General features: G+C 39.7%; 1 protein-coding gene across 1 annotated transcript; it reads left to right on the plus strand.

The window, feature by feature from the left end:
• The first annotated feature begins 419 nt into the window (after window positions 1-419).
• Window positions 420-26516, plus strand: LOC134218009 (large ribosomal subunit protein mL38). The gene is made up of 5 exons (XM_062696887.1): window positions 420-638; window positions 713-868; window positions 943-1297; window positions 1357-1649; window positions 26170-26516. Exons 1-5 carry the CDS (start codon window positions 497-499, stop codon window positions 26454-26456), a joined length of 1233 nt encoding a protein of 410 aa, XP_062552871.1. The 5' UTR covers window positions 420-496; the 3' UTR covers window positions 26457-26516.
• Window positions 26517-27424: the final 908 nt, after the last annotated feature.

A 27424-nucleotide genomic window follows, 5' to 3' on the forward strand; every position in this document is an offset into this window, starting at 1 on the left:
AGGGCGGATGACAGTTCAAGACGGGGAGTAGTCTGCTCACGTTTCTTCTTCAGGTCTTCCAGTGGCGCTACTCGTGACAATTCGTTTTGTAACCACCAACGTTATATTCCACTCAGGCATGGTAAAGCGGAAGTTGTCGATTTTGGTGCACCAGACGAGGTTTTGGTGGCCAGAATGCTCGGAACGATGGGTGCAGTCAAATCAGAGACGAAACCACAGACAAGCTGGCGGCCATTACCGCTCGCGGAAAACTGGATAAAAAAATCAAAAGAATTTTATCCCAGAATTTGAATTTTATCCCACTGTATCTTTAACAAATTTTGTTCGGAATAAACCTTTCACGGTTTCTCGCACAGCGACTGTTGTTGTGCTCAATGCGCGGTGTTTCTGATTCTGAAAAAGACTATTATTTTGAGCGAACTGTCAGTTGGTAGTCAGCTGGCGGCGGCATATCAAAACAGTGCTCACCGTCGTGTCGTGAAAACTTTGCAATATCATGGCCTCGCGGATTATCCAATCGTTGTCCGGTGATAACCTTCTCCGAAATTCGCTAACCCTTCAGTGCTTTGTCCGACATGGCCATCGTTTGCGGGGTAAACCACCGGGAGTAGCCCGGACGTTGGAACAACGTCTCGCCGGTAAGTGTTGGGTCAATTTGTTTATGGTTTCGTAATCATTTTATGTTGCTCAATGTTCTTTATCTTACCATCAGAGGAACGTGCCGTTGATCCCGAGCTGGCCAGGAGGGTTAACATAGGCTTTCCATTTTTAAAACCTGCCCGATCCGAACAATTGAAGGAACGATTAGCACATTTAAAGACACAACGGGCCAATCCGGAGCTAGAGAAGGCATCCCGCGCTAAGACGCGTGAGTATTTTTCTCTTTAAAAGCACCTCGTATAATTTCCAAATGAGAATCAAACATTCACGAATTAATTTCAGTCAGCATCGATCCGGAGCTTGTGAAACAAGATTGGCTAAAAACAAGTGGCCCGTTCCACATCCAACGATTGGCCGAACACTACGGTGTGTTTGAGCATCTTTATGGGGCGGCTTACTTCGTACCACGAGTGCAGTTGCAGATCGCTTTCAATAATGGAGACGTCGCCAGTCCCGTGTATTATGGGAATGTGTTGAAACCGAGTGAGGCGTCCACAGAACCTTCTGTTCGGTTCGATGCTAACTTCAACTACAAGGGTGCAGCCAGTGAGACGGGCGCAACGTGGTGGAGCTTGGTGTTGACCAATCCGGATGGGCATTTCAGCGAACACGACAAGGAGTATTGCCATTGGTTTATGTAAGTTTTCTTTTAAAACAATATCTTGGATTTTACTTTCATTTGAAATACATATTTAGAGCAAACATTCCAAATGGCCAGATGGAGAAAGGCGAGAGGATCATTCCATTCATGCAACCGATACCACCCAAAGGAACCGGGTTCCACAGACACGTTTTCGTGCTCTACAAGCAGCAAAAGAAGCTTGATTTTAGCGATTACAAAGTTGATGGTGAATTGGATCTGTCGGCGAGAACATTCAAAACTTTGGACTTCTACCGGAAATATCAGGACGATATTACCCCTGCAGGGCTGGCATTTTTCCAGTCCGATTGGGACAAAACTTTAGTCGACTTCTACCACAATTCACTGAGTAAGTAGCTTAGCTTTAGCTTAACTTTGACTGACTACACATATCTACTCCGTAATTGACCAGGATTGTGGACTAGGATTGTTCAAGCATTCTCAGTGTGCAAGCTTCAGTGACTCAAATGTTCAAATGATCAATAACGGGGTCGGCCACGTCCTTGAAGTCAGTTAGGAAGTGGGAAGGAATATTAGTAGGTGGTTTTTGATATTTGAAGACCGTGTTTAACTCTACGTCTCCACAAAAACCAGCGGAAGGATTATCAGTTGGTCGGTAGGTATCGTTGGATTTGGATTCAGTCTGATAAGCGATACGACCGTGCCATTCTTTTTATACAATGATTTTAACCAATTCCGACTCGACCGCATAAAGCAGAACAAATTAATTACCTGCACACCGAGCAAAAACACGATCAAACTCATATACCGTGCTGTGCCCTTATTCCATTCAGCGCCTAATTCCGTCCACGCAAGACAAAATAATAAAAGAAGTCGACCGAAATCTAACCTGGCAACAGGTTAAAGCGATAGCCGGGCATCGCTCAGGATGGAGATCTTTCAAGTCGGCCCTTTGCACCACCGGAGGTGTACAGGATCCATAAGTAAGTAAGTAAGTAAGACAAAATAATAAATAATGATTATTTTTGTATAAAAATAACGGAAACATATTTTTATACTTTTCTTCGGTTATATATGCATGAAATGAAATGAAAAGCAGTGTCATTTTTAGAAAAATAGTGAAAATTTCAACAAAGTTTGTTGATCGTCACTACAGGCGCTATTTTGACTGTTTTCATTAACCCACTTGCTAAGAACATCTGTCATAATATTCAAGCATTTTTAGGTGAAAATTTGCCCTTAATTTGAAACAAAACTGCATAACAAGATATAAGAAGAATATAATCTATGAGTTTGGAAAGGTACATCGTACGGGATCAGTACAAAAGGCCGAAAATGTTCTAGCATACCACAAAAGGCCGAACCACGAAAGGCCGAATGATACAAAAGGCCGAATCTCAAAAGGCCGAATAACACAAAAGGCCGAATCATTACAAAAGTTTCAATCTTCCAACCAAGATAACTTGGAATACTCAAAAATTAACGTTTACTTTTATTATGCTGCCCCATAAAGGAAAACTTGTCCACGTGTTTTCGTTTGTCCACTAGCAGCGATGTAATTACACTGGATTCTGTTTTTACACGATTTACATTTTTTCAGTTTTACACTCATCCTAAATGTTTAACGTATATTAATTATCATGTGATTTTTCTTTGATTTATTCTGTATTTTTTTAAATATGTTGCGAAGAGTTTGGTGGCAAATTAAAGTCACACGATCAAAAATCGTCAAATTCCCAAATCTATATAATGCAAGAGCCAGAGTTAAAATCCACCGGATTCATGGCTCACAGAACCACATAATCGAATCTCCGATTTGCATAAATGTAGGAGTTGTGCGCTTCATGATGCGCACTACTCACAATCTAATTGCGACATCAGAAGCTAAACAAAATCAACTTTTCCAAATATAACGTTTTTAATTAAAAGCTGTATAACTCACTGTAACGCGGTGTTCTCAATTGTATTTCATTTTTTCCTAATTTAAGAGAAACTGACTTTTGGCAAGAAATCACAGAATAATCCGAATAATCTATATTAAGTAATTAATATTAAGAAATTAGCCGTTCAACATTTGGCAAATTACTCTATTTGAATAAAAAAAGTCCGAATAAACTCGGCAGACCAACAAAGTGGACCGGAGCGAGCGCTTGCTTGCTCCGGTCCACTTTGTTGGTCTGCCGAGTTTATTCGGCCTTTTGTGATTCGGCCTTTTGTGCTTTCGGCCTTTTGTGGTTTCGGCCATTTGTGCATTCGGCCTTTTTTGCTTTCGGCCTTTTGTAATTCGGCCATTCGTGATTCGGCCTTTTGTGATTCGGCCTTTCGTAGTAGACCCCATCGTACATCAATGAAGCCATGAAGAATGAAAAATAGAAATTCTATCCTGCAAGCAGTCAGACCGAAAGGAACTCCGTTCATAACTCTAAGTAATGGGAACGTTTTTCAATTCATGCCCAGGAAACGCAGTTTTTTCAGTTGTTGGCGATTGGCTAATTGTCAAGTGGTTGCGTGGACCATATTAAAAAAGGGCTTTCGAAGAACAAAGAAAATTTCAATTTGAACGAAACAGCTATACGAACAATTCCAAACAGAGACATTGTTCTGGAAGATTCAGGTCAAAATGAAAGGCCTAGTATTCAGGCCAAAGTCAAAATTACGTTGAGGATAAAGTGGGAAACTCCGATAGTGAATCGTATCTGCCTTTATCTGTGGTACCTGCGCTGGTAAGCTAGCATTAATGTTCATGTTGAACTCGTATGATAACTGAAACAAACGAAAAAAACAACCAATTTAGCTAAACTAAGGAAATATCATTCATTGTATTTTAAATTTGGAAGAAAATAACATTTTAATTTTTTTTATTTGCAATTATAATGAATGAAAATAAGCATTTGTGAGAAAAATTATGTCTGATATTAACATCTAAAAGAAATCAAATGTTTTTCGAGTGATTGGAATTAGGAACACGAATGAACGGATTTAGGAACAATGCCATTTCAGATGATTGGAATTAGGACCACACAATTGCTCAAGTTTATTTCAACTATTGGAGCCCAAGTCTATGAATGCATCCCAACATATTTTATTTTTAATTGTATATAGAAAATGACACTATGTAGCGAAATTGCAGCTTCAAAATACTTGTCAAAATACGCATTGTCTTAGGTGAACGGAATAAGGGCACAGCACGGTAATTTACGTTTCGACCGCACAAAGCATAACGGTACCAGATCTTTCGACGTGTCTATGAGGCGAGCATGGACACTAGTTACTATGCATGCCCGGCGGCATATGCAGGGTTGTTACGACTACGCGGATTTCGCGATTTTCGCGGATTTCGCGGTTTTCGCGGATTTGGCGCGGATTTACATAACGATTTTAGGGTTTCGCGCGGATTTGGCGCGGATTTAGTTTTAGGTCGAAATTTCTAAGAAAAAATCTAAGGAAGTTTATTTAAAAATTAGTTTTATGCCTATCTAGATGGGCTTTGTTTTCATTGCCAAATGTTGTTGAGAACAAATTTACGTTTCAAGTTCATTAACATTATTTTTTGTATATGTCCAAGTCCTTATTTAATGGCATATGCATTACACTCTCAAGCATTATTTAAACAAATGTTATGAGGAGAGATACGCCACTTGTTGTCATTTTAATCCATTCTAAAACACGACGCACACAAACCATGTCTATTGAAGGACATGAACACCCATTTTCATCTTGTCAATTTCTTCGTAATTCCAAGATATTTGTCAGTTTCTGATTGGTTGTTTCTTTTACGATGAACCACTCAGCATATCATTTTTCAAAAGTCGTCAGGAATTCTTTCATAATATTGGAACATTTTATATTTCCTTTATAACATTCATCTAGTACGAATAAAGGTTTATACAACAATTGAAAACATAAAAATGTTCTGTGATTTAATGCAGATGCCTCATTTTAATAAGTTCTTCCGTAGAAACTCGATCAAATATTAGAAGATGATAGAACCGGGAGTTTTTCCGCAAGAAGTCACCAATCAATTTCTGCCAGAATTTCTAAGGCGATTTCCGTAGGAATTCATAACGGGATTTCTGCAAGTAAGCTCTGAAGATATTCCGCAGGTTATTTGTGGAAAATTTACTTAAACTCACGACAAAATTCCCAAATGAATTGCAAAATAATTTCCCAGGAGAACTTTTGTAAGAATACCCAGAGGATCATACACAGATGTTCTCGGAAGAATTTCCACAGACAATTTGGTGAAACTTCTGCACTTCAGCAGATCCAAGGGCAGTTGGATTTCTGAAAACATTTCCATGAAAATTCGTCGCTTGAAAGATGAATTTCTACAGGAGTTCTCGGAGTTTTTGAATGAAATTCCAGTAAGAAAGGTCAAAAAATGCGTAAATTTTTAGAAAAGCTTGTTACAAGAATTGAAAGAGAAATAACGGACTAATTTCTGTTGGAGATTACTCTGCCGTATCTCCAAAGAAATTTCTAAAAATATTCCTCTGGAATTTTTGAAGGAATTTACGCTTGATTCTGACTTAAAAATCATCGGAGCTTGAGCAACTATGTTAGATTTTGTATTATTTGTTTCTTGATATGAATTCAAATATTTGTTTCACAGAAGTTTTGTTTAAAAACGGAGCTTCATTGTCTATATTCTCAATATCTAAGCAAGTTTGTCTTGTGATCAACAACTACAACAAAGCTGCCTAATCAATTACTTTAAAAGAAACTGCAATTTGTAGTATTTGCCACGTTTATTTTTGATAAATTATGATCAAATCTGGCCTTAACATTCATTTGTAATCAACGTACCTTGAGCCGAATTTTATAAAGTTCTATCAACAAAAAAAAACCCTGATAATAACGGAACAAAACATGCCAAAGCCAACATCTAATCCAAAAAGCGGTGCTTATGCAAATAGTTTTCGTTTTGACTGTTTAGTCAAATCCCTTAGATTCAGTACCTTTAGTGGCGAATAAGGCCATTCAGGAGGGTTGTAATACTTACTGCCGGTTTATTAGCCCTATTAGCCATTTGATACAAACATATGTTGCAGTTTAAAATCTTGTTTGGAATTAGTAATAATTGTAAAAAAAATAACTTGAAGAGAAAACACTCAATAAATTGTTATACAAAAATTTACATTTAACGTGTATTCGCTTAGAATTTAGATCTGGATCGCGCGGATTTGGCGCGGAATGGATTTCATGTCGCGCGGAAATGGCGCGGATTTGATTTTAGTCGGCGCGGATTTGGCGCGGAAAATATTTCAGGATCTCCGTAACAACCCTGCATATGCAAACTGTGGATGGTCGCGTTTTGGACAACCGAACCAACACGCAGCATTCTGTACTTACTTGCGACCAATAGCACACGCACTGTACTTACTGCTCTCATGCAGCTCTACTGCAAACTACTGAAGATCGCGCTTGTTTCGACCGGAGCAAAGCTCAGTGCATGCGCTTGAACCTCCGAACACAAGATAGATATTTTATTATTTTCCCGACGACTAAAACTGTTATATATGGGACAGTCAGAGATCTGGACAAATAACGTCAACTGAGGTCAACGTGGACTGAGGTGAAAACAAGAATGCTTTTTATTTTTAGTGTCAAAGTAACATAGATTGCTATGATGTAATAGGCTTTAAGTTTGGCCTGCTAACATCTTCCCCTTAGAAAAGATTGTAATCCTTAAAAAATGCTGGAAACCTTCGTGTTCTTGATTCCCTTACAATGGAAACTGGAGTTGGTGTGTCTGGAATGTTTGAATTAATTTGGGCAGTTTCTCGTGGTCCATCCGGAGTATTCGGGGGAACATCAGAGGCTTCTAATGCATCAACATTTTCAAGTCCAGTTGATTGGTTGACTCGTACTTCGGGAGCTGTCAATAATTGTTCCATTGGATATACACTGAGTCCAGAAAGCAGCGGTTCATTTTCTAGATTCTGTTGACTGATTTCGACTTCATTTTCAAACACTCCGAATTCATTCAAAAGCGTTAATATTGGTAACTGTTCTTCCTCCGCCATAATTGTGTTGCTAACATGTCTGTGCCTTAGTTGGTTTGTATGCGATCTGATTAGTCCTCTTCTTCTCACGTCGTCAAGAAATACGTTGTACGTCACACTTCCTTTTTTTCGATTATCTTTCCAGCAGCCCAGTATCGTTTATTGCGTATATGAATTTCTGCGTATACTTCATCACCGGCAGCAAACATCCTTTCTTTGGCTCCATGAGATCTATTAAATTGGTAATTTTGCTGGTGATTAACCTGTAACGACTTGGGTTGTTGTTTTTTTAGATGGTCCAAATTCATTTTGATTTTTCTTCCAAGCATCGCTTCGGCAGGTGATTTTGAATCTTCAATATATTTGTTTGGAGTGTATCTGTACGTGAACAGAAACGTTTGAAGTGCCTCTTCAATTGCATCACATTCCATTTTTGTTAACGCCCTTTTCAATGTATCGACGAACCGCTCGGCTTGTCCGTTCGACTGAGGATGAAATGGTGGAATTTTAATATGTTCTATTCCATTCTTTTCACAAAACTTTGCGAAGGAATTTGAATCAAACTGTGTCCCGTTGTCAGTCACGATAACATCTGGTAATCCAAACCTTGCTATGGTTTCTAAAAGCTTGTTTATAGTGACAGATGATGTCATGGAGTTCGTGCAATATATTTCTGGCCACTTGGTGAGACGTCGACGATAACCAGAAAAAATTTGCCCTTGTATGGGCCGGCATAGTCCACATGGATACGAGACCATGTTTGTGTAGGAATTGGCCAAGATGAAAGTGTTGTCTTTGTGGGAGACTTGGCTACTGCTGCACAACGGGAGCATCGTCGAACGTAATCTTCAATGTCCGCATCGATGTTTGGCCAATATACGTAGCTGCGTGCTATAGCTTTCATTCGCTCCATCCCAGGATGTCCAGCATGTAGCTGCTTTAGAACTGGTGTACGAAGAACATCTGGAATGACCACTCTATCCGATAACATGACACAATCCCCTGAACTGTATAACGATTCTTGTCGTGCACGATACGATTTCACATGAGGTGCCATATTGGTTGTTGACCATCAAGTTTTGATTTGTTGAAGTACATTTAGAAGTGTTTTATCTTCCTTAGTAGCAGCTACAACCATTTCGTGTGTGATTGGAAGCGAAGAAAGTGATTCGGTTTGGATTATTCTAATGCTGGTCTTCATTCGAGTACTTGCGATAACATATTCCTCTTCAGGTTTAGCATGCTGATTTATGAGTCTTGATAAAAAGTCGGTGTATCCAAAGCTTTCCGTTGATTTGAATTCGATTTTGAAATTATGGTGATCTCGGAACGTCATTAGGTTCATCGCTGGAAATGAATCTTGATGGATTTGTACGAGTTATGGCACATACTGCTTGCTCCGTGCTGCTATGCTTCTCTACCATTGCTGTGTCGCGTTTTAGATTGATCAGTCGCTGGCATTCATCTGCTAACCCTAGGATAGGATGTGCCAATTAGTCATTAAAAATCGTACCGATTTTCTGTCAAAATCGTACCGGTTGCTGATTGGGTGAAAATGACAATCGAATACTTCGATCGGCGGTTTCACATTTTTAAAAGGGCAGCTTGTTGTTACCTTGGCCGTGTTGCTGGGTATTTAAATTGAAATTTATGACAAAATTCAAAAGTTTGTTTTTAGATTTTTTGGGCAAAATGAATTAATGCTAGTTTTCAAAATATGTATGCATGATTCTCAAGGGTTATGCTAATTTGAAATACTCGATTTAAAGCATTATTAAGCAAGTTTTTACCCATTTTACTGTAAAATTCATCTAATTCCATGTAAACACTTTTTGCTGATAGTACGTAGCATCTTTGATTACGAAATATGGAAGAAATGTCCGAGAAACCATTAATTTTATACATATATTATTCGGCGGATTTCGCATAAAAAATATTCGGAAGCACTGGACACCACCTCGTCAAAGCAATCGACTGAGGAAACAACAAGGCAGTCGCAATTCAATTGTCACATCCTATCCTAGTGCTAACCTATGTACCGTCATATCATCATCAGGCTTATTGCTTTCAATTCTGGACAGGAGAGTGGTGCGAATGTCTGCATCCCGGTGTGATTTGAGGCCGCACACGTACATAAAGCATTTGAACTGATCTGGCGTCACTTCGTAGAGCTTGAATTCTTCACATTTTTGATTAACGATTCCTGCGTAAGTGTAAAAATCATCACTGGAGTTCTTTGACAGCTGTAGACACTGGTATCTTGCGTTGAACACTGAAATCTGTCGTCCGGAAATGGTCTTCAGAATTGATACGGTTTGATCGAAATTTTGATCTTTGGGCTTCTTCGGAAGGATATAGCTAATGTACTTTTGATGTGCCACCGTACCAATGTTCCGAAGCAAAAGTCTAACTTTTGCGGCTTCATCCAGGTTTTTTGCATCTTCATGAAACAAGTCTTCATACCTTGAGAACCACGCTGCAAATGTTACGCCGTTCTCAGGATCGTACATGAACTCTGTAATTCCACTGGACAGAGACTCGATAAGTTCCTCTGGGTCGAAAACGTGGATTGTTGGCTTGATGAACTTCCATTGTCTTGACCAGCGGAAAATTGATTTTCCATCAGTTTATCGAGAATCCGTTGTTGATTCTGAAGAATATCCAGAAGCGATTTTTGAAACTCTGGATTCATCTTGAAATTAAAAATCTTTGAATTTCCGTAATCCTCGTCGCCAAAACTGTTATATATGGGACAGTCAGAGATCTGGACAAATAACGTCTTGATTGGACTGAGGTGAAAACAAGAATGCTTTTTATTTTTATTGTCAAAGTAACATAGATTGCTATGATGTAATAGGCCTTATGTTTGGCCTGCTAACAAAAACACACACTGCAATTGCTTGTTCGATGGTTACTTTGCTTTGATTTTACTGTTCGTAGTAGAATAAAATTATCTGGTATTTAATACTTGGACGAACAGCACAAATTACGAGTTGCATTGTTTAGTGGACGCTAATGACGGAAAATTGCTGCTGTGTACATTTGTATCATTCAGCTTCTAAACAAATGTCGCGTACGTCATCATTTCCAGCTTTATTTAGAATCTAGAACAGTATTCTCGGGCCATGCCGTGCAGTGTTCATATCTGATATTGTTTATAGGTGACACAAACTTCTACAAAATATAGTGATCAGGGCCAGGGACATTTCTGATCAGATGTGTTGAAGGTGATGTTACTCCAAAACCCATGACTTAAGATGTAAATGAAAGTGAAAATAAATTTGTATCTAAATTGACCGTCTTGCACCAAAGTTATGAACGAATTCTATAGGATATTGAATGACATCAGGAAGAGCTTGAGGAGCGCAGAATAATAAAGCTAGAAAACACTTATATTTATTGGACTTGAGTTATATCAGAACGAAAGACGAACAACTTATGTCGAGGAAATTCTGATAACTTTGTTGAATGGTGTGGGTGCAGTGCGGCCAGTATTGCCCGCATACAGGGCACCGCAGTACTCCCCCTTGCTGGAAAAAATCTTATTGAATTGGAAACGCACATGGTGTCCGCTCTTAGTTATTCGATCTCCTGAGGATGATGGATCTTTTACGAAGTAGGTCGGTTTCACTCTATCAATAGAGACTTTTATTGTAAACGTCTTGGAGTTTCTGGAAATGACCTCATATGGTCCGGAAAATGGAGGTTCCAGGGCAGCTTTGACTTTATCGGTTCGAAGATAAACGTGAGTGCACTTTTCGAGATCTTTAGGAATAAAAATGTGTTATTATCGTTATTAGAAGCTGCACGTGGTATTAGCATGGACATTTTTTCTCTTAGATTGGCTACGTATGTTTCGGATGGTCCATAAACGGATTTCTTCTCGATCATCGCTCCGGGAATGCATGTTCGTACCATACAGCATTTCTGATGCTGACGTACCGTCACGTATTGCAGTCCTTAGGCCCAGTAATACAAGTGGAAGAGCATCGGTCCAACCGAATTTGTATGATTCTAGAGCCGTTTTAAGGGCCGATGCCCACGTAGCGTATTTTCAACGCTTTCGACGAAAGCTTTGGCGACAGTTTCAGCGGTCATATCAGGCATTGCTACTGCTTCAGGCTATCTGCTAAATCGATCCATCTAGTTCGCGTATCTAGTTCGAAACGACTTTTTTTTATTCCTGGCCAGACGTAATGTTGTAATATTTGACCCTGCGTTGATTTTACTCCAGTGTGAGTCATGAGATGTATTTGGTCGAAAATGCTTTTCTGGTAGTAACGAGGAATACAAAGGCGAATTTTCTCTCCTTGCTGCTGACAATATAAATCTGTACCATATCGGCAGCTTTTAAACTTTCTGACGTCTGGATTATTATTACTCATCGGTTTCTTGTTTCCTGGCAACGTCCCTGAAGTCGATCGCAGCAAGCAGGGCGTTTCCTTCTATCCTGGATAAGATGACTGCGGGAATGTTTTCGACTCCAGCCACGTGAACTAAATTCGTCGAAAACTCGCTGATAAAACTTAGTAGGTAACCGTTGCTGCCGTGGAGTTGGTCTGTTAGCATCCTGTTTGAATGCAAATGTCAGAGGCTTATGAACCGTGTTACGACCTTCGATTACATCTTTGAAGTGTTTTACCCCGAGGTAAACTGCGAGTAGCTCACGATCGTATGTTGAGTATCGACGTTCGCGATCATTGAACTTAACGGAAAAATAACCCAAAGGCCTCCAAGTGTTATTCGAAAATTGTTGCAGTACAGCTCCTGCAGCAAAATCGGACGCGTCAACCATTAGCGAAAGTTGAGCGTGCTGGTCGTGACTCGTGGTAATCTAGCGCTGCAGCTTCGATCAGATCCCGCTTACATTTCTGGAAAGCAACTTCAGCATCGTTGCTCCACTCAATTGATGTTTTATCGTTTTTCTTATTTGATGGCACGAGTTTACGCAGAGGAAGATGGGTTTCGGCAGCGTGTGGTAGAAATCGTCGATAGTTGTGTTGTGTCGCACTTCTTGTTTAGGCAAACGCGGCCTCGTTACGTCGGAAAATTCACTGAGCAAGCCACCGTAATCACTACATCTGGAAAAAGCTTTCAGGCCACACACTCTTTCTGTTATAGTACCAACCTGACCGTGTGCTTTGATGTTGGTTGTCTTGTCGATCAAACATTTGCCTCGTAAGTCCACCATAAGGTCGTAATGTTTCAGAAAATCTGCGCCTAGGATTGGAGATGTTACATCAGCTAGGATGAACCGCCAAGGGAAACTCCTACGTAGACCAAACGTCGGCTTACAAATTTCAGTGCCATAATTGACAATGCAGGAACCATTTGCAGCGTACAATCTCATTCCCGAAGTTGTTTCAGGTCCACGGCTCTGTGAACATGGCAGGACCGACAGGTCTGCGCCTGTGTCGATTAGAAACTTATAGTAGGTTGCCAGATCGTGTATTATAAGACGGAATTGACTACGTTCGCCCGTCGTCGATTGCAGTGGCATTAGTTTCTTGGATTGAACTGGCCAGGTTCGCGGCAATTATTCGCAGCGGCGACGAATCGTCTGTGGTAGTAGCAAAACGGATGAGGTTCTCGGGAAGCGCTACGAGTGCCTCGCTGTCTGTTGAAACTTCTATTACGAGATTTTAAATCTTCCGTAATAGTTGATGAGGCCCAGAAAGGATTTTAGTTCACTTACATTTTTAGGAACTGAAGCTTTGCTATTTGTAGTATTTTTTTCCGGGCAAGGAAGCAACCCCTGTTCTGTAATAACATGACCTAGATAAGGCAAACTTGAGACAAAGAACTTACACTTACTCCATTTAACCTTAATGTTAGCATTAGCAAGTCTATTTAGAACCTCGTGTAGTTTTTGACAACAATCATCAAAATCAATGGCTGCAATGAAGACGTCATCTAAATAAACAGATACATATTTAAACCCAATCAGCACCTGTTCCATAACCTGCTGGATGATGCTCCTTGAGGTAGTATATTGTATTCAAACAAACCCTTAATTGTATTGATTACGACAAATTTTCTAGACTTTTCTGACAAAGAAAGTTGAGTGTAAGCTCCCTCTAAGTCCAGAGAACAGAACACTTTGCATCCAGCTTCATAGTCTATTATTGGTGACGAACAATCTTTGCAAAAGAGTTTAGTAAAATGTTGCTGAATATTTGAAATAACAGATTCTTTCCGCCTATTGTCACAAACATTTTTAATGATTAACGAATTTTAAAAGGCATTTCTCCACTGAGGAAACAATTCATCTAGCCAATCTCGTCCCATTAAAGGCAAGAAATCATTGTTACTGTTCAACACTATTAAATCTAAATGTTTTATTGAACCATTCATAACTATACTTCAACACGAACATTTCACTGGCATCGTGTCTTATATATGATAGATAATCGAAATCGAGCGAGAAATATGAAAAATTTGGGAAAATTCAGTCGGTAAATGATGAAAACAGATGTGAACATACAGAGAAAACGACAAATGTTGGGAATGGCATATTTCAAATTAACTATAACTTTATTTAAAAGTCGATGTATAGGTAGCTTATAAGCTCAGGACACTCAATAATAATAATACTAATAAAAGAGCAGCACACGGATACATTATAAGATGTCATTTTATATTTGAAGACTCAATCACCGTAGGAACAAATTTGGTTGAATCATTTAAATTCACCAAGATATCATCAAATAAGCTACCGAAGTCTTAAAAAAAATTATTTTTACTCGCCACATGGAAATCATCCAATTGTATCCCTTATGGTAACAGATCGTGGAGTTAAATCCAAAATTAATTATGAAATTACGATTTTAAGCTATCTTTTCAATATTCAATCAGAAGTACTCTACGGGGTTGAAAAGCTGTTTTTATGTTCGGTACCTTAACATGCACCTTGTACTTTTAGAATTTGACTGTGAATGATTGGATTCAATAATATTACTCTTGATGATAGACCTGAGACAATAATCGAGCTTTAAAACAAATTACTAAATACTAAATTTGAATTATGTCATTCCTAACATTTGTCGTTTTTTCTATATGTTTACATCTGTTTTCATCATTTACCGACTGAATTTTCCCAAATTAATCGTATGTCTTGCTCGATTTCGATTATCTATCATATATAAGATACGATGCCGGTGAAACAAACAAATTAAAGCATCTATTTTGCCCAGCAGCATGGAATTGTTAAAAAGCAATGTTCTTAACTCTCACTTGTTCGCCATTTTGACCAAAACATGGTTTAATTTCAAAACATTGAATGTTTAAGTAGCGGATGTTTATTATTATAAATATAATCATGACAGGGGCCCTCCTTAGCCGTGTGGTAAGACGCGCGGCTACAAAGCAAGACCATGCTGAGGGTGGCTGGGTTCGATTCCGGTGCCGGTCTAGGCAATTTTCGGATTGAAATTGTCTCGACTTCACTGGGCATAAAAGTATCATCGTGGTGTTAGCCTCATGATATACGAATGCAAAATGGTAACCTTGCTTAGAAACCTCGCAGTTAATAACTGTGGAAGTGCTTAATGAACACTAAGCTGCGAGGCGGCTCTGTCCCAGTGTGGGGATGTAATGCCAAGAAGAAGAAGAAGATAATCATGAAAAACAATCTTAAAATACATTAATCGTGTTTATAATAAGAAATTTCATAGAAAAAAATTCGCTGTACGCTCAATTTTGTCACATCTAATAGGCGTATTTTGATACTATTTTCAAATAAATGAACTTTAGATTAAAATTTTCAACCATTTTATGTACGCATATATTGAAGGAAGGGATGAATATTGAAATGCATTAAAACAACCGAAGTCGAAGTCGGACGCCGCGACTTAACATTGGGCGGCTACAAGACGGTAGACTAGCCCAAGAATACGCGCAGCAGCTGGAAGTGGCACTTCCAACGGAAGAGCAGCTAGGCGCAGCGTCTCTTGAAGATGGCTGGAGAGATATTCGATCCGCCATTGGTAGCACCGCAACCGCTGCACTAGGCACGGTGCCCCGGGATCAGAGAAACGACTGGTATGACGGCGAATGTGAGCAGTTAGTGGAAGAGAAGAATGCAGCATGGGCGAGATTGCTGCAACACCGCACGAGGGCGAACGAGGCACGATATAAACAGGCGCGGAACAGACAAAACTCGATTTTCCGGAGGAAAAAGCGCCAGCAGGAAGATCGAGACCGTGAAGAAACGGAGCAACTGTACCGCGCTAATAACACACGGAAGTTCTATGAGAAGTTAAACCGTTCACGTACCTGAGAGAACGCGCGCAGGACACAATTCTACCGGCTCCGGATCTCCAGGAAATCCAGGAGGAGATTGGCCGGCTGAAGAACAACAAAGCCCCTGGGGTTGACCAACTACCAGGAGAGCTATTTAAACACGGTGGTGAGGAACTGGCTAGAGCGCTGCACTGGGTCATTACCAAGATTTGGGAGGAGGAAGTTTTGCCGCAGGAGTGGATGGAAGGTGTCGTGTGTCCCATCTACAAAAAGGGCGATAAGCTGGATTGTAGCAACTACCGCGCAATCACATTGCTGAACGCCGCCTACAAGGTACTCTCCCAAATTTTATGCCGTCGACTAGCACCAACTGCAAGGGAGTTCGTGGGGCAGTACCAGGCGGGTTTTATGGGCGAACGCTCCACCACGGACCAGGTGTTCGCCATTCGCCAAGTACTGCAGAAATGCCGCGAATACAACGTGCCCACACATCATCTATTCATCGAATTCAAAGCCGCATAAGATACAATCGATCGGGACCAGCTATGGCAGCTAATGCACGAACACGGTTTTCCGGATAAACTGACACGATTGATCAAAGCGACGATGGATCGGGTGATGTGCGTAGTTCGAGTTTCAGGGCATTCTCGAGTCCCTTCGAAACCCGCAGAGGGTTACGGCAAGGTGATGGTCTTTCGTGTTTGCTATTCAACATCGCTTTGGGATGGTAATACAAAGAGAAGGGATTAACACGAGTGGTACAATTTTCAATAAGTGCGTCCAGCTATTTGGTTTCGCCGACGACATAGATATTATGGCACGTAACTTTGAGAAGATGGAGGAGGCCTACATCAGACTGAAGAGGGAAGCTAAGCGGATCGGACTATTCATCAACACGTCGAAGACGAAGTACATGATAGGCAGAGGTTCAAGAGAAGACAATGTGAGCCACCCACCGCGAGTTTGCATCGGTGGTGACGAAATCGAGGTGGTAGAAGAATTTGTGTACTTGGGCTCACTGGTGACTGCCGAAAATGACACCAGCAGAGAAATTCGGAGACGCATAGTGGCTGGAAATCGTACATACTTTGGACTCCGCAAGACGCTCCGATCGAATAGAGTTCGCCGCCGTACCAAACTGACAATCTACAAAACGCTAATTAGACCGGTAGTCCTCTACGGACACGAGACCTGGACGATGCTCGTGGAGGACCAACGCGCACTTGGAGTTTTCGAAAGGAAAGTGCTGCGTACCATCTATGGTGGGGTGCAGATGGCGGACGGTACGTGGAGGAGGCGAATGAACCACGAATTGCATCAGCTGTTGGGAGAACCATCCGTCGTTCACACCGCGAAAATCGGACGACTGCGATGGGCCGGGCACGTAGCCAGAATGTCGGACAGTAACCCGGTGAAAATGGTTCTTGACAACGATCCGACGGGCACAAGAAGGCGAGGTGCGCAGCGGGCAAGGTGGATCGATCAGGTGGAAGATGACTTGCGGACCCTCCGTAGACTGCGTGGTTGGCGACGTGTAGCCATGGACCGAGCCGAATGGAGAAGACTCTTATATACCGCACAGGCCACTTCGGCCTTAGTCTGAATAAATAAATAAATAATAATAAAACAACCGAGCCAACCATTTAATTTCCTTTGAAATTTTCAAATGTAATCAACTAATCCATACTGTACGCTCAATTTTGAGAGTGACTGTATGACACCAATCAGCCTTTAGCACCCTGCGTCTCACTATCCTCAAAACTTTAGATGCCTACCTCAATCTGCAGTCTGTTCGATTCCGATCCTAGGTATTTCCTTCGTTTTCCCGCCAGAAACTTCACATTAATCCAAATAAATCTGGTGTATTTACTTGCAATACTTTTATCTCAATTCAATTCGCCAGCTCGTTTTTTTTTTTCAATATATTTATCACCTTTGTGATTTACTAAAATTGCGCGTTTCTTTTATTGTAATCACTACTATACAAAACTTTTGTTACCTTTGTTACACAGTGATTCCAATGGATTCCGTCACCTGTTGCCTTCGCAACTCAATTTTCCTTTTAAAATTCAGTTTCTATTCTTCCACTAGCACCTTTGTATCACAACTTTTGTTGAACACCTTTATTCACTATAAACTTTTTACTCAAGCACACGCGATACTTTTTACGTTTATCTCGTCGCCACTTATTGTCCCTTGATAATTCTTTTTTTAGGTACAAAATAATAGACCAACCTTACGATGTGGACTCAGTTTAACAACTGATCCGACTGACCATAGAACGTGGTATTTATTGCGGGTAGTATATAACGATGAATATTGATTTCATCACACTATCACATCCGATTGTGTTAGTATCTCGAAAATATGTAGATTCAGAATTTACTTGATCATTTCCTATACACCACAGTTTTATTGTGTCAGTCGATTCATTGGCTTATTTAAGGTCAATTTTCCCAAATAACTCATATTTTTTAAGCCTCTAACTATTTTTAAAATCGAAAACAAAAACCGAAAAAGTGCTGCACGTGTGAACCGGCCTGAAAAATTCATTAAACAAAATCGGACAAATTAAAAAAAACAGCACTTTTTCGATTTTTGTTTTAAATTTAAAAAACACTTAGAGGCGTCAAAAAATATGGGTTCTATGGGAAAGCTGCCCTTAAATAAGCCAAAGAATCGAAAGAGCGAATAAATTTTTTTGGACGGGAGAGGTCAATTGATAAAATGAAACTGACTATCCAGATTTTTATGCTAGCTATTATCATGATCACGGTATACAGAAAACAAGGTAGGCTCGTAACAAAAATAACACAAGGGCCTGGATGAAGTAACTGAGGCCGGAGACCTGGTCGACGCACTGAAAGATCAGTGCAATGTCGATATCCAGGAATCCGCTTTTCGGTTACGCAAAAGCAACGCGGGAATGCAGGTTGCCTCATTCCAAGTACTCCTGGCTGAGGCTAAGAAGGTAATGGATAAGGCTAAACTGAAAGTGGGTTGGTCGGTATGCTCGCTGATGATAAGCCAACCAGTTCAGACCTCCTACAGGTATCTTGGCTACGGTCATAAGTCCTATGACTGTAATGGCCCTTTTTTTTTTTTTTTTTTTTTTTTTTAACTGATTTTATTTGCTAATTATCTAATACATGCATTCATCTCTTAGACTAGGTGTTCCGTGTTTTCTTAACACTATCATCCTTATTTGCTATGTTACGCTTTTAGTTATTTAGTTATTAGTTATTAATACATTTCAATTGCCTCTAGCAGTTAGAATTTTTTCCTCTGGTTGAATTGAACCATGTAGGAATTACAATGTTTTCTACTTAAACTAAACTTAACCTATTTTATACTAAGGGTACAAGGAGTTAATCGTTGCAATAGAAGATTGCAACGATTTTTGTCTAAAATTGGAAATTATTTTGTTGGACATTTGTTGCAATGTCTCAATATTAGAAATTCTATGAAGTTCATTGGTACTATACCACGGAGGCAACTTCAGAATCATTTTCAAAATTTTATTTTGAATCCTCTGGAGTACCTTCTTTCTGGTATTGCAGCAACTAGTCCATATTGGCACAGCATACAACATGGCTGGTTTAAACATTTGTTTGTAAATCAAAAATTTGTTCTTAAGACAAAGTTTTGATTTTCCGTTTATAAGTGTCGATTTATTATATTTTGCTTCGATGCCTCTAATGTGACTTTTGAAAGTTAATTTTTGATCTAGCAGAAGTCCTGAATATTTAGCTTTGCTAGACCAATTAATTGGAACCGCATTCATAGTGACAATATGTCTGCTAGAAGGTTTCAAATAAGAAGCTCTCCGCTGAGTTTTGGAAGCATTCTGGGAAATTTTCCATTTTTGCAAGTAAGTAGAGAAAATATCCAAACTTTTTTGCAATCTACCCCAAATGACTTCGCCCTTTGGCTGAGAGGCCCGTGTCATCTGCAAACAAAGATTTTTGACACCTTGGTTGTAAATCAGGTAATCAGAAGTAAAAATGTTATACAATATAAGCCCCGGTATGCTGCCTTGGGGACCACCAGCTCTTACAGGCTATCTATCAAATTTACAATTCTGATAGTTTACTTGCAGTGAGCGATCTGATAAATAATTTTGGATCAGTTTAATAATGTACAGAGGAAAATTAAAATTCATCAATTTTACAATCAAACCTTCATGCCAAACACTGTCAAATGCTTTCTCTATATCAAGAAGAGCAACTCCAGTCGAATATCCTTCAGATTTGTTGAGCCGAATTAAGTTCGTAACTCTTAATAACTGATGAGTGGTTGAATGCCCATGGCGAAAACCAAATTGCTCATCAGCAAAAATAGAATTGTCATTAATATGAACCATCATTCTATTTAAAATAATCTTTTCAAACAGTTTGCTTATTGAAGAAAGCAAACTGATTGGGCGATAACTAGAAGCCTCAGCTGGATTTTTGTCCGGCTTCAAAATTGGAACAACTTTGGCGTTTTTCCATTTATCTGGAAAGTATGCCAATTGAAAACATTTGTTAAATAAATTAACCAAAAAGGATAAAGAGCTCTCAGGAAGTTTTTTGATAAGTATGTAGAAAATACCATCATCACCCGGGGCTTTCATATTTTTAAATTTTCTAGTAATAGATCTCACTTCATCCAAATTGGTTCCCAACGAAGGGTCAAAAACATTCTCTTCTTCTCTTGATTCGAAGCTCCGTGTAACCTGATCCTCAATTGGACTAGTGAGACCTAGACTAAAATTATGGGCACTCTCGAACTGCTGAGCAAGTTTTTGAGCCTTTTCGCCATTTGTTAATAAAATTTTATTTCCCTCTTTAAGCGCTGGAATTGGCTTTTGAGGTTTTTAAGAATTTTGTTAATTTCCAAAAGGGTTTCGAACTGGGATCCAACTTCGAGACATTATTCTCAAAGTTGGTATTTCTCAGAATAGCGAAACGTTTTTAATTTCATTTTGCAAATCTCGCCAAATAACTTTCAACGCGGGATCGCGAGTTCTTTGGTATTGCCTTCTTCTCACATTTTTAAGACGGATCAGTAGCTGAAGATCGTCGTCAATAATAATGGAGTTGAATTTAACTTCACATTTCGGAATTGTAATGCCTCTGGCTTCGACAATTAAATTTGTCAAAGATACGAGAGCATTATCAATATCACTTTTGGTATCGAGAGGAATATCAACATCAAAATTCCTATCGATATACGTTTTGAGAGAATCCCAATCAGCTCTATGATAATTAAAAGTAGAGCTGATTGGATTATAAATGGCTTCTTGTGAGATTTCAAATGTCACAGGAAGGTGATCAGAGTCAAAGTCAGCATGAGTTACCAATTGGCCACACAGCTGACTTGAATCCGTTAAAACTAAATCAATTGTAGAAGGATTTCGACTGGAAGAAAAACAAGTTGGTCCATTGGGATATTGAATAGTATAATATCCCGCAGAACAATCTTCAAATAAAATTTTACCATTGGAATTGCTTTGAGCATTATTCCATGAACGGTGTTTGGCATTGAAGTCACCAATTAGGAAGAATTTTGATTTGTTGCGAGTCAGAATTTGAAGATCAGCTTTCAACAAATTCTTTAGCTGCCCATTGCATTGAAAAGGCAAGTAGGCTGCAATGAAGGAAAATTGACCAAAATTTGTTTCAACAGAAACTCCCAAGGTTTCAAAAACTTTGGTTTCAAACGAAGAAAATAATTTATGTTTGATACGTCTATTAATGACAATGGCGACCCCACCACAGGCGCTGTCAAGACGATCATTTCTGTAGATAAAATAGTTTGGATCTCTTTTAATGGAGAGTCCTGGTTTTAAATACGTTTCAGTTATAATGGCAATATGCACATTATGAACTGTTAGGAAGTTGAATAATTCATCTTCCTTACCCTTTAGAGAGCGGGCATTCCAATTTAGAACTTTCACACAATTATTTGGATCCATTGAAACGGAGTCCGATAACAATTTTTTGTGTGTACTTTATACCAATCTGAACAGCTTCAGGAATGGTATTTGCTTTGAACATTGCATCAATCATGTGATGCAATTGTTCAGTTAAAAAATCAAAATCGGAAGCAATCATGCTACCTGAATCGGCAACATGACCATTATTTTCCGTTGGGACATGGGTATAAACCTCATTTTGAGAAGAGAAATTTGGTCTACCAGCAGCGATGTTTGCATACGTAGGTACATTGGAAAAATTGGAATTTACTGAAGTGCTTGCTACCCGTTGACGAGCGGCAAAATTTGTTTGTGAATTGTGGTGGGTATGAATTGCTCGACCGGTAACCGGTTTCGAAATTTGAGCGTTTGAAAAATTTCTACCCGTCGAATTTGGGATCCGATTGGAATTTCCCGTCATCAATTTTGCACGGGAATTCAAAACTTTTTTGCGTGAAGGGCATTCCCAGAAACTGGCTTTATGCTTGCCACCCCCGTTTGCGCACCTAAATTTATTGGAATCTTCTCTTACAGGACATGCGTCCTTGGCGTGAGAGGTTCCACCACAAATCATGCATTTAGCATCCATGTGACAATGTTTGGTTCCATGACCCCACTTTTGGCACTTACGGCACTGGGTAGGGTTTTGAATTTCCCCAGGCCTGCGGAAATGTTCCCACGTAACACGGACATGAGACATAATACAGGCCTTTTCCAAACTTTTCATATTATTTAGTTCACTTTTGTTAAAATGAACTAAATAAAATTCTTGAGAAATGCCCTCTGGGAAGTACCAGAATGGGATTTATTTTTCATCTTAATTACTTGGACTGGTGAAACTCCAAGTAATTTAGAAATTTCAATTTTAATCTCATCCAGTGATTTGTCATCACTGGGAGACCTTTCAAGACGACTTTGAACAATCGCTCAGTTTTGTCGTCGTATGTGAAGAATTTATGGCGCTTCTCAGTTAAATAGTGAAGAAGACGTTTGCGATCGTCAAAGGATCCCGGCAAAACGCGGCAGTCACCCTTCCTAGCAATCTGAAATGAAACCTTGATCCCTGAAGGTTACTCAAAATCTCATTCCGGAAGCCAGAAAACTCGGCAACAGATACCACAATTGGCGGAATCCTTTGCTTTTTCGCATGAATCGAATCACCTGGGCTAGAGGTAGATTCGATTTGCTCAATTTCATCATTAATCAAATCGAACTGATTGCTCAGTTCGATTGGAGAAGAATTATTTCCGATATTAGAGTTAGAAGGAATATCTGAATTCTCCAGCTTCCTTCTATTTTTTCCGCGCTTGGGCAGGACGGTCTTGAAACCTTGTTTCTTTGAAGGAAGTGGAGAATTCAGAGACTCCCCCTTCCTCTTGTTTTTGTTAATACTCATTGCTGAGCGTGGAGACGTGACCTTCTAAGAGGTTTTTCCCAGAACGGTGTCCCTGCAGGATTACCACCGCTTGTCGGAATTTTACTTCCGCAAACGGGTCCAACGTAAAACGAAGGCACGGGTCCTTGCAAAGATCGTAACAGGATCAGTGGGTACAAATAGCGCTAAGAAGCACCGTTGAAATTAAAATAGCTTCGGATACTACGGATACTAAAACTTCCTTCCGCAAAGAGAGAAAGAACCGCACAGCACGAAAGCACGATGCGGTCTGACTGTAAAGGCCCTGATTGCAGTAAGCTATGCCGTAGGTGTGGAGCTGGCACCTGTCAGGCCGCACCAAGGTGTCTGATCTATCCCCAGGGTACAGGCAACAGACACAGATGTTCAGGCCTGTCCGGCAGAAGAAGAAGAAGAAGAAGCTTGTCCGGCAGGTAACACAGTTAAACTTAAACCACTGCGAGGCGGCTCAACTGCTGCTACAACAGTCGGTTATCGAGTGTAAAGCTGATGTAGCCTTGCTGTCCCACCCACACCGAATCCCTGCTGGAAACGGCAGCTGGATTGCGGACAAGTCCGAGATGGTGCCCATCTGGACTTGCGGGCGATACCCCATCCAAGAGTTAAAAGATCACCTGACGATGAGGGTTCGTCATAGCAAACGTAAACGTTTTTTTTTGTTCGGGATGAACCACTGCGACCATTTCATTGAACTTTTGTAGTATACCCGTATCATTTGTTTAGTGTCTTTCTGCTCCATTTCTATTGAGAAGAAATAAAGTAGTCGTTTTTTATTCAGATATTTCTCAAACTTAATGTGAGGCCGCTTTGGATTGAGGTACCGCTATTTATACCCTGGCTTATTACAACTATCAAAGGCGCGCCTCTCAATCAGTTTTGGCTTCAACGTTATCCTGCACAGTTAACCTCGTGAGGTCATTAAAGTATCTGGGCGTGATGATCGACGATAAGCTCAATCTCACGAGCCATGGAGCCCTTTTAAATGATAAACTATTCTAATAACTCCAACGAAGATGTTCTAGGTTCTCAAAATTGTCCGGAAGTTCAGTTCAACTACGCACGGTGGAGTAGCTAGAACAAATGGCTGGCCAAAAACCCTTTCTCGTTTTTCGAACTTTTGCATAGTATTATATTTTTAGAATATTCTTCAATATTATCTCCATTATGTGTCATTGAAATTTTTACGTTGGTTCCTTATTAGTATTAATGACAACCTACCAAAAATCATGTTAATGTGATGGTTTTCAGCGTGCCGGAAGACAAAGATCAGTCACCACTGCTGACTAATCTGAACAACACATATAATGTTTGGTTTATAGTACACAAAACATCATTTATAAACTGCCCTAGGACCTCCATGAGTTGAAATGAATTATATTTAACATTCAGATATTATTTCATAAACATAAATAACATGGAGTTTTTGTCATTTTTTAACAAACTTCATTATTGAAAAAGTAGAAGTACTCCCTCGTATTCCGCTACGAGATTTAATACACATGAAAATAAAGGCTTTCATCTTTCTGTCAGAGGTTAAAGATCACCCGCACTTGCAAACGAATTTGCAAGTAACATCAAAATAGATTGTTTTCATAATTTCCGCCATTGTCTTTAACTGTATATAGGCTGAAAAATCCGCAGATAACTTTTTCTGATTTTCTAAGACGAATTAAGTACTGTCCATTTAATTCCACCAGTTAATTTTCGTTATCTTTGCAGATACGTATTTCGACCACAACTGTGTGGTCGAAATACGTATCTGCAAAGATAACGAAAATTAACTGGTGGAATTAAATGGACAGTACTTAATTCGTCTTAGACGGTTTAATACATTCCACTAAAAGAGCTTAACATATTTTTCTGAAATTTTTCTGGTTTTCGAGGCATTTGACACATAGACATGATTGATTACAATAGTAACATACTCTGTTTTTTGTTATTCACTCGTTCATTTGGTAGGCTCAAATGCTGTAGAGCGTTACGGAGCCGATTAAAAAAAACTTTTTAATACTATTTTGTAACCTAACCCTCAAATAATAATGTTAGTTTGGGGCATCTGCTGCTCATTTAAATCTTTACAAAACATAGCGCATGCTCCATTATCTTTCATCTCCTTCCCACTAACCAATCTTATGAAAAATCTAAATATTAATTGTATTGAATTTGGCGATTGCATTGCCAACAGATATGTAAATCTCGATATAACTTAAATACATCATAGTTGATATTATGTAGACAAGTTGAAGCAAAGAAATAATATGGGTTAGGGGATAAAACGGACAAGTGCCACTTCAAGCTAAATAGAAACAATTCGAATAAGCAGTCTACTTGAACTTAAGTGAAGTAACCACTTGAGGCAGCCTTGTACATAGGACCAAAATAGGAAATAGAAAAAAAAACATTTCCTCTCCAAAAATAATCGATTCTGTGTTATTGTAAGATGAAGATGATTTAAGCAAAAAGTTTATGAACGACTCATAAGGATGCAAAAACAATAGCCAGATTTTTGTTTAATCAATTTCAAATTTTCCGATGCAACTGATGTTATGCGTGAGTAATCAGTGTTGATTGTACGTTCTGGGTAGCTTTCGTTGCTAAAAATATAATAAACTTGTGGAATGGGAGCTGAAAATCTAATGTTTTGTTTTGAATCGAATAATGTTTACCTTTCTGTAATAGGCCCTTATCAAATGCTACGCGAGATTTTTCATTTTGCTCGTTTCCCACGCGAATTAAGGACAAAAGTGAGTGAAAAAATGAACTGTCATGGAGCTGTCGCTTCTGTATCAGTTTATAATTTCGTTATTGAACATATCAAGAAAGGTCATTACTCACTGGTAGGTGAATTTGTACCTGTAAAAATGTTCGAAAATCGATTGTTACTATGTTTTTGCATAATAAATGCAAAACCTACCAGAAAACGCCGAAATATAATTTTGGCCAGGATTTTGGTCCAGTTACCCCTTAGTGCTACGCCTGGTATCAAACCAACATAAATTTTAGAAAAATGGGTGTGTAAAATAATATTTCAGTAGATGACCTCACTAAAACAAATATTGTAAAAGATTTGCGTGTTCTGTTCATTAAACTATTAAACTATTAAAAATGGTTCGTTTAAATACCTACGATGCAAGATCTGCTCATAATATTTGAGCTAATACTGAGCTAATAATACTCGAAATCGGATATAACACGGCTAAAATATGAACAAAAACTTTTAGCCGGGAGTGTATAACAGTCATCATCATGCTAACACAGTACTTCTTTTCATATTTCATCTTCTCTGTAGAAATGAAACATCCCGTCTACGAGTACGACTTCCCTGCACCGTATATCCGCGACCAAGAATGGTTCCCGCTTCGAAAGCCCTTCAATCTCTACATGGATAAGTACCGCGACCCAAAGCAAATCAACAAAGAATACCTCGCCCGAAAGCTAGCGAAAACGCATCCCTTCGAGGGTCCAGAGGCACCGCTGCGTTTCCCGAACGCCCATCCGGTGCGGGACGTGCCTTCCTGGCTGCGAACGGAAATCAAAAAAGATCGACGCGGCTGGGGTAGGATCAACGATATGTGAACTAGTCGGTAAGTCGTGTTGCTCGCAATGAAATGATCTTGAGTAAAATGTCCAACTGAACTGCGTTTGATTTTCGATTATGTGATAAAACACCACCATGACAAACAATACGATCTTTTCGGGTATTATGCAACTTGAATTATAAAATGCTGTGTACCAAACCACTTTCACTAACCCTCGGGGAAGCCGCGGTGCGGAAGACAGCCGGCATAAAACGTAACGAACGATGAACCGACTGTACGTTTGTCGACCATTCGTCTTGTGTTTCAATTTCGAATTAGTCTCCATCGTCGTCGTCACGCACTAGGCGCTAATGTTGCCAAAATATGCGATCACAAATTTTGCATCCACGCTGTCCATGTGAATTAAAATTCATCACTCATTCCCCCCTTTCCTAATGCGATCAACAATCGCAGTATCAATGCTAACGAGATCGCGCATGCGCCTACTAAATACCTACCGCGCTCAGTGAAGAAACAACCGCCTTCTTGCACGTGCATGAAAAAAAAGCAAATACGCAGCGGCTGAAAGTAGAAACTAGAAAGAACCGATTAGCATAAAAATGCTATCGACGATGAGGTGCATGCATGGTCGGAAGCGGGGATCACAACAATTGCGCGCAGCTCTTGTCTAGGTCTGGGCGAAAGGTGTATCGCAGATTCACTTCCCGAGCTGTCTCTACTCTACTATGCATAAATAGTTGCTGTAGGTGCGATCGATTCATTCAGATATATGGTTTCCAGTTCCCCCCATCCAGTCGGCATGAGGCATGTGCGTGCGACTATGGAAATTAGTGTGTACATTAGCATAATTAATTTGAGGCAATTTTTTCGCGCCGACGCAGTCGTTCCGATCCGCCCCCAGTACCAGAGCGGTTGCATGAATGATGTAAAACTAGCTGTGCTCAGCGATTGGCTGAGGCGGGAGTTAGTAACAGGTAACTACATAGTTACATGCGTTTCAATGTT

Source organism: Armigeres subalbatus, chromosome 1, assembly GCF_024139115.2.
Source record: "Armigeres subalbatus isolate Guangzhou_Male chromosome 1, GZ_Asu_2, whole genome shotgun sequence".
Classification (NCBI taxonomy): domain Eukaryota; kingdom Metazoa; phylum Arthropoda; class Insecta; order Diptera; family Culicidae; genus Armigeres; species Armigeres subalbatus.